The sequence below is a fragment of the Elephantulus edwardii genome, unplaced genomic scaffold (genome assembly GCF_000299155.1).
Source record: "Elephantulus edwardii isolate Elephantulus edwardi_28Jun2011 unplaced genomic scaffold, EleEdw1.0 scaffold00029, whole genome shotgun sequence".
Taxonomy (NCBI): Eukaryota; Metazoa; Chordata; class Mammalia; order Macroscelidea; family Macroscelididae; genus Elephantulus; species Elephantulus edwardii.
In genome coordinates, this window is record NW_006399779.1 from 14,182,734 (window position 1) to 14,190,574 (window position 7,841).

The 7,841-nt window shown below is 43.9% G+C and overlaps 1 protein-coding gene across 3 annotated transcripts in view; it reads right to left on the reverse strand.

Moving 5' to 3' along the window:
• Positions 1 to 7,841, reverse strand: part of PAMR1 (peptidase domain containing associated with muscle regeneration 1) — a 116,198-nt gene that overhangs the window by 52,256 nt on the left and 56,101 nt on the right. For 2 of the 3 annotated variants that reach the window (XM_006883757.1, XM_006883758.1), the window contains exon 4: positions 3,998 to 4,112. The exons of the other annotated variant lie outside the window; for it this stretch is intronic. In XM_006883757.1, coding sequence (XP_006883819.1) covers positions 3,998 to 4,112 — 115 coding nt within the window. The remainder of the gene's footprint in view (positions 1 to 3,997; positions 4,113 to 7,841) is intronic. 3 annotated transcript variants of the gene reach the window in all.

Sequence of the window (7,841 nt, forward strand, 5' to 3'; positions counted from 1 at the left end):
AGTGGTTGCACCATTTTACACTCCCACCAACAGTGAATAAGGGTTCCAGTCTCTCCACAACCTCGCCAGCATTTGTTGCTTGCTGTTCTGTTAAATTTTACATACAAAGACTTGCATCCTAGAACCTGGAGTATCTGTCAAAAGACTTGAGGGAGCCAGTTAGCCAGGTCCCTGAGCTGCTGCAATATTAAAATGCAGTGTTTAACACATCATTTATCATTCCTAAAAGATCCAGCCTCAAGCCTCTCTTTTGCTGTTTGTATGAAGCTTCCTCTTGGAACAATCCAATTATTGTGTTTCATTCCCAACCCCAGGAGCTCTGGTGGTGTAGGCCATTGAGAGCTGTGCTGTTAGCTCAAAGACTATGCCTCTCCAGTGGTTTGAATCCACCAGGAGCTCTAGGGGGGAAAGATAGACAATCTCTTCCTGTGCAATTTATAGACCCTAAAAACCCACTGGATGTTCAGCTATCAGTTGATTCCGATTCATCCACAATGACAACTAAATGACTGAATTCATTCAGTCATTGAATTAGCAGGTGCCACGGAGTGGGGGAGGCAGCTATGAGCCCCAGTTAGGGTGACTGGAGTGGACTTGTTTAGTAGATACAGTCAATGCAAGCAACTGTCTTCCTGAGGACAGTGTGCAAGTTAAGGAGCCACCGGATTTGTGGCAATCAACGAGTATATTGATCTATCCAGGAAATAGCTATTTAAAACCTATCCTTTCTCAGTGACTGGCAATGAGGACTGGTGTCAGAGGTGGAGAGGTTGGCTCAGGGTAGGGCAAAGTTCAGGGCTATTGCCCATAGAGTTGTTGAGTTGTTGTCGACTTGACGGCACACAGCAACTACAGCACGCGTTAGAGGAGTAGGGAAATCCATCATTACCACGTTCTCCCTCTCCACTGATTATTAGAAAGGGAAGTTGGCAATATTCCTACAAAACTCAAGCGTCAGCGGGAAGTTCTACTTTCCTAGAGGGGAAAAAGAAGAGGTATCTTTCAGGAGAGAGGAGCTACACTGGAGATACATATCTTTTTAACATTTATTCATATAAGACTTTATTGAGCGTCTAGGGAAGACAACACTTTTGGTAAGGGAGAGAGTCCATGAAAACAAGGCAATCTACTAAAGAGAAGGGTTGAGACAATAGCTTCAACAATAAGTTCCAAACGTAACAAGGATCATGAAGACAGACAGAACCAGACAAGGTTTTGTTCACCACAGCAAGGAGTGTTGCAGTTAATCTAAAGAGACTCAGTGCGAATCCACCAGCTGCTCTGAAGGAGAAAGGTGAGCAACCTTCTACCTTATCCATGAAGACACAAGAGTCCCAGGCAACTCAGCCTTTTTTTTTTTTTTAAAAAAAAGTAATTTTATATTGCTTTGCAAATAAAATTGGTACACATTTGTTTCACACTTTCTTTCATTCACACTGTCTTTCATACAATGATTCACATACATTGTCTCCTATAAATTTAATCCCATTGAATTATGCCCACTATTACCCTGCCTTTTCAGGTCCCCGTCATATCTTCCCTATTTTCTTTACCCCTTGTACACACACATCTTAAAACACATTCTGTTTTCTCAAATTTTTTCTATATGAAGTTATATCTTGGATGTTTCTTTGTGATAAGACCAAAACAAACTTGCTTGCCCTTGTAGTATTCATTCTGACTCATGCCAACCCTCTATTGGTTTCCCAAAGCCCTTGTAATTTTTCATGGAAGGACTTTTCTTGTCTTTCTAGTTCAGGGTAACTGGTGAATTTTGCCAAACTTTTGGTTGACAGCACAACCAGGACCTGAAAGCCAGTTCTGTAATAGGGAGGGCTTCAAATCAGCATGCACATTTTAGGTGCTTTTTACAAAACTTGCATGTTTCTGTTTACAAGTGTAAGTTTGCACTAAATATTCTTTTTTCCTTTTTTTACTCAATGTTGCACATCTTCTTCTCCTTCCCTTCCTTACCCCTCCCCCAGACCACCCTGCAATCTTGTTCCAGATCGTTTTCATACATATAACGTATAATCATGCATTCCTTTCAGACAGTTCTTCCCCTTACGTGTTCTAATGCAGTGTTGATTATCTATCCACTTTCCCTGTTCTCCCTCTAACCCCCTTCCTGTCTGTCCTATTTTATAACAGCAGTGTTATGCAGTATTTGTCCTTTTGTGACTGAGATATTTCATGTATATCCTCAAGGTTCCGCCATGTTGTGTAATGTTTTACTATTTCATTGTTGTTCAATGCTGCATAGTATTCTATTGTGTGAATGTACATAGTTTTTCTATCCATTCATTTGTTGATGGGCTCTTGGGTTGCTTCCATCTCTTTGTCACTGTGAATAATGCGGCAATAAACATGGGTGTGTTTCTGCCTTAACTAACCACAGCTACAACAAGAACAATGGTGTGTCTTCTGTTCTTCCAAACATGAAGGATGGAGCCATGACAAGTCCTCTTGAGGACTTATCAGTATTTGCACTGGAACACAGTATATCATTTGGACCAAAGTATAATGTAAACTTGAAGGATGGAGCCATGACAAGTCCTCTTGAGGACTTATCAGTATTTGCACTGGAACACAGTATATCATTTGGACCAAAGTATAATGTAAACTTCTGAGGATTCTAAAACACCATTAGAAATTATTTCTTTCCTATACAAGTGACAGAACTGGTTTATTTATTGTGAGAGTGGAAGCAGTTTTCTGAAAGCAGCAATTAAAAGAACTGTATGACACACATAACCCCCAATTTGGAATACAAATTCTTTAAAGGCTGCATTTATATCTCGTATTTCTTCACATACCTCCCATGGATCCCTGTCTACTGCAGTGCATAGGAAGGCCTATTAGGTGTTTGTGGATGGGTAGACTGCTCTCTGAGAGCTCTCCTCGTGTAATCTGTAGGGAGCTGCACTGCTAATCCAAGGACTGTGCCTCCTGGCTGTTCCAATCCACCAGTGACTCCCAGGCAGAAAGATGGGCAATCTCCTCCCACATAATTTACAGCCTTACATTTCAATGGTGGGCCAGGTATGAGTCCATTTGAGTCTTTTAAGACTGCTTTCAGTATTTTGCTTTGTTGGAATTATCCTTGGATCAAAAATATGTAAGGCTTCTAGGGTAGTGAATTATAAGCATTTATCTTATTTGTTTGTTGTTGGTTGTTTTGGGTTTGTTGGGGCTTTCTTATTTTATTGTAACTTGAGTTAACACAAAGTAAATTGGTTTTCTATTTAACCCTTCATCTACATCTTGGTTTTTAACATTAATTATGATTCCCTCAATATCCTATCACTCCACTAAATGGTCTATAAGCAGATTTGACCAGGGCTTCTATATAGGTGTCGCTGAAGAATAAAGACAAGTGATCCCTGACACTTTTCTGCTTTTGAGATTATAGGTAATACTCAGGGAAGCTCTGGTAGTCTAGAAGTTGAGCCACCAGACCAAAGATAGGGAGGTTCACAACCACCCAGCTGCTCTTCAGGAGAAATCTGGACAATGCCCTCCCACGAGATTGGCAGCCTGCGAAAAGCCACTGGAGGGTCAGCTTTGAGTCATTTCCAAATCTTCAGCACATAAAAACAGGCAACATCCAGGTTTCACATGTCTGATTTATGGACATAAATCAATTATGTTGATTGTTCTTAAATGTTAGGTAGATTTGCCCTCATTAGGAAACCGTTTTACTCCCCACACCCCTACTTGCAACAAATTTTTCCAACTAATCCCCTTTACTTGCTGCATGTGCAGTTTTCAAACCACTGACAAACCTTCAAGTCTTTTCTTGCCCTATGGTAAGTGTATCATTTCTGACTCAACTGCAAATCCCACTTAAAGACAGGAACAGATCGAGCTCAGTATCCTGGAAAAGCTTATAAAGTTCTGCTGGTTAGCCCTCAGTCACTAGGATCCAAGTCCCTCAATCCCATTACTTTGCTTTCTTCTGTCCTCAGATTCCACTTTTCTGAACTCAGCCCCTTACCTTAGTTGGATGTTAAACCCAGGCTTGGCATGAATGGTCCATTCGCAGTGAGCATTGAGGGGGTAGCTCTCCAACAAAATCTGACCCCTTGGGGCTTGCAGAACCTGGCCACATCCTGGGAGGAGAAGACAAGATTGAGACATGGAGATTGGAGCCAACAGAGAAGACGTAGGAGAAGTTCTTAGAAAGCCTTTGAGTCATTTCACATCCCTGAGAATAGGGTGAGGCAGGGAAAGGAAGAAAGATATTCATACTATTTCTCAAGTATTTGGCATCACATTAGGCAATAGCCATAGGCTGGCTAATACATTCAAACCACACAACAGCTTGGAGGAGGAAGTGATGCAGACATTGGACAGCTGTGAAAACAGCTCATCAGAGAGTTGAATGAGTAACTTGTCCAGCTTCTAAATGACAAGACAGCGATTCAAACTCAACTGTTTCTGAATGTGAAGTCTAAGAGTAGTACGCATTGCAACCAAAGTCAGCTTTTAAAGAAATAAATTAGATCACATCAAAAAACCAAAAGATCAGTGACTGTCACCTCCAATCTCCTGCTGACCTCATGTTTGTCAGAGTTAAACAAGGCTCCACAGGGCTTTCAAGAGTTGACCCTTCAGCAATAAGAATGCCAGGTCTTTCTTCCAAGGCATCCGTAAGAAGACTTAAACCCATCTGCCTGTGGCTGTCCTAGGGTGGCTTGTGTGTTACTGTGATACTGACGGCTGTGCTACAACTATTTCAAATACCAGCAAGGTTGTCCAGGATGAACATATTTAGCTGAGTTCCCAGACTAAGGAAAAAAAATGTCTCATGATCTGTTCCTGAAAATAGCTCTCGTTTTTAGGTGTCCTTGAGTCAGTTTCTCGTGTGCAACAGAACAAAACACTGCCTGGCCCTTTGTCATCCTCACAATCTTAAGGCCATTGTCACAGCCATTGTGCTCCCAAATGGGCCTGAACCAACCTTACGGATCACAACATAACCCTGTTCAAGGCGCTTGCTTTGAACCCATCAGCAGAAGGGATGAGCATCATGTTTGCTGTTGAGGCTGATGTCACGTTTGAGGAAGTAGAGAGCCAGAGAGGGTGATGAAGACCTCAGAGAGAGGGATTCGCATAAAACCCAAAACAGTGGACTCGAACATGCTGGCAGTCCTGATGATGCGGCAGGACTGGACAGCTTTTCATCTGGTTGCCTACAAGGTCACCATGGACAAGAATCAGATCATAAGAAGCCGCTTACTTACTATCTACATGTGGATCTTACTTGTCTTCTCCTTTTGCTGAAGTTAAATCCTGTCTAGCTTGTTCTCCCAGAATGTTACCTGGCATATATTCATTTAGAGATGAAAAAAAAATGCTACTAATATAGACCAAATACTGCGCTTAAAGCTTTTACAAATATTAACTCATTTATTCCTCACAAGGACTTTGGCATAGTCCACAGAGAGTTTCACCGCTCTGTAGGAAGCCGGATATCAAATATAAACCAAATGCTGTATCAGGATATGAGGGAGGCATAGTACACGCTAGAGTCCACCCTAAGACACTAAGGCATTCCTTCAGAGTTCTTAGTTTGTATTTACCGAATCTCTCCCTGAGATAAGCATAAACAATAGAGAGGCATGGCTTGAGGCCTTCAGAACTGCCGGCCCCCTGTTTTTTATGCTCTCGTTTCTATCTCATTCTTGGTAGTCTGTCTCATTACTAAGGATTACAAAAATACTTTACCCTCAGTCTGCAACACTGCTCACCAAAAGACTCTACGTCTCCAAAGGCTCCAACCCACCAGCTACGCTGAGGAGGAAAAGTGAGGAGTGTCCTTCTGTGAAATTTACCGTCTTAGAAACCAGATGGAGGGTCACCTGGAACTTAGAATCAAATCGGCTCAAGGCAATGAGAACATTCAGGAGACACCTCTAGGAGAACCGCCTCTCCATTTCCCAGATGTGAAATTCTACAGAGGAGAGAAGTTAGGCAGCTTCCCCAAGGCCAGACAGATAGTAAAGATGTGAAAGGGCTCTGTAAAGCAGCAGTTAAGAGCAGGGACTTGGCAGGGATCCGTCCTGCCTTGTTGGAGACGCGGTTTATCCTCGCTGGCTCTGCAGTCTTGGGTGAGCTACTTTCTTTCTGAGAACCTCAGTAAACCTGAGTCAGATGCGAATAAAAATAGCACTAGTCTGTGTGATTTTGCAAGGCTTAAATAAGATTATATAGCAGAAAGTCTGCAGTGGAAAACAAATCGATAGATGTTAGCTGTTGTAAATAACAGCTACCAAGCAGGGATTTGAACTTGCTCAATCCTGACTGATACATCAAACGCGGCCCTAGGAGCTTCCTGTCCCAACTTTCTCCACTCCTTTCTGAAACAGCAAACTGGCTCCACCACCAAATGAGATCGATTTAATCTCTGTGCCCCCTCCTTTTAAAGCACACCTAACACTCCCTGTCGCCCCCATCTGCTCAGCTACAGAATTCATCCGCAGAGTGTGAGGGACAAAAAAAGCGGCTTCCGGCACAGCTTCCACCCCTCAGGGACTGGCAACCTCCCAGCCTGCAAGGTGTTACATCCCTGTTCCCTCAGCCAACCTCCCATGGGATACCCCAAGTTAGAACCAGCAGCAAAGGCTGTCAGGCCTGATTCCAGCTTCTTCCCTCCATATGAAAGTCAGAACCGAACAGCACAGTACCTGGGTCCCTCAAAAATCTAGGATGAACGAAACCCACCCCATTCTGGCCTCCTTAGAAGTGCCAAGCAGCCTTGGGCAGGACCAGGGTCTCTTGTGGCCTGTGGATGGCATGGAGCCCCTGACCACCCAGGTGATGTTCAGCCATGTGAAATTCAGGGCTGCTGGTTCCTGCACGCCAGGGCTGTGTCCTCGGGACTCTGCAGCAATGCAGCACCATGCTGCCTCATAATGCTGTTGGGCCCAAGACGGGGCCAGCTTCCAGCCAAACAGGGACAAAGAGGCCACTTCTTGGAAGTGTGCTTGGAGGAAGGAGAGTCAGGCAGAGAGGAAGAAGAGAGTACAGCCTCCCCCTGGCCACATCAAGGGACTCCTTCAGTTCCCAGTCTGCTCCTGCCTCTCCTCAGGGTGCTGGCGGCCTGGGTCCAGGGCAGACTAACTACACCTCTCTGTCCACAGCAGAACAGTGAACACAAGTGAGCATCCCTGCCAAGGAAGTGTCACCAGCCAACCAAGCAGGTGGTCCCCAGTCTGAAAGGCCAGAGTAGGCCAGGGCCCGGGGGACGTGCTTGGACACCTTAACAGTGCCCTTCAACGGGGCAGAGTGTGCGTTTCTGAGTATGCAATCAATGTGTGTGTTAGTGTGTGTTTGTATACGTGTGTATATTTGAACGTGTGTGTGTGAATGTGTATATGAATGTATGAGTATATGTGCATGAATGTATGTGTTTGAGTACATGAATGTGTGTGTATGAGTGTGTACATGAATATATATGTGTACATAAGTATATGTGAGTGGGTACGCAAATATTTGTGAGTATGTGTGTATGGGAGTGTGTATAAGTATGTAAGTGTGCATGGGTGAATATGGGCATATGTGTGCATATGTGAGTGTGTGAGGATGTGAGCATGGGGGAGTGTGTGTGAGTGTATGAGGATGTGAACATAAGGGAGTGTGTGTGTGTGTGAGTGTATGAGGATGTGAACATGAGGGAGTGTGTGTGAGTGTGTGAGGATGTGAGCATTGGGTGTGTGTGTGTGAGTGTGTGAGGATGTGAACATGAGGGAGTGTGTGTGAGTGTGTGAGGATGTGAACATGGGAGTGTGTGTGTGTGAGTGTATGAGGATGTGAACATGAGGGAGTGTGTGTGTGTG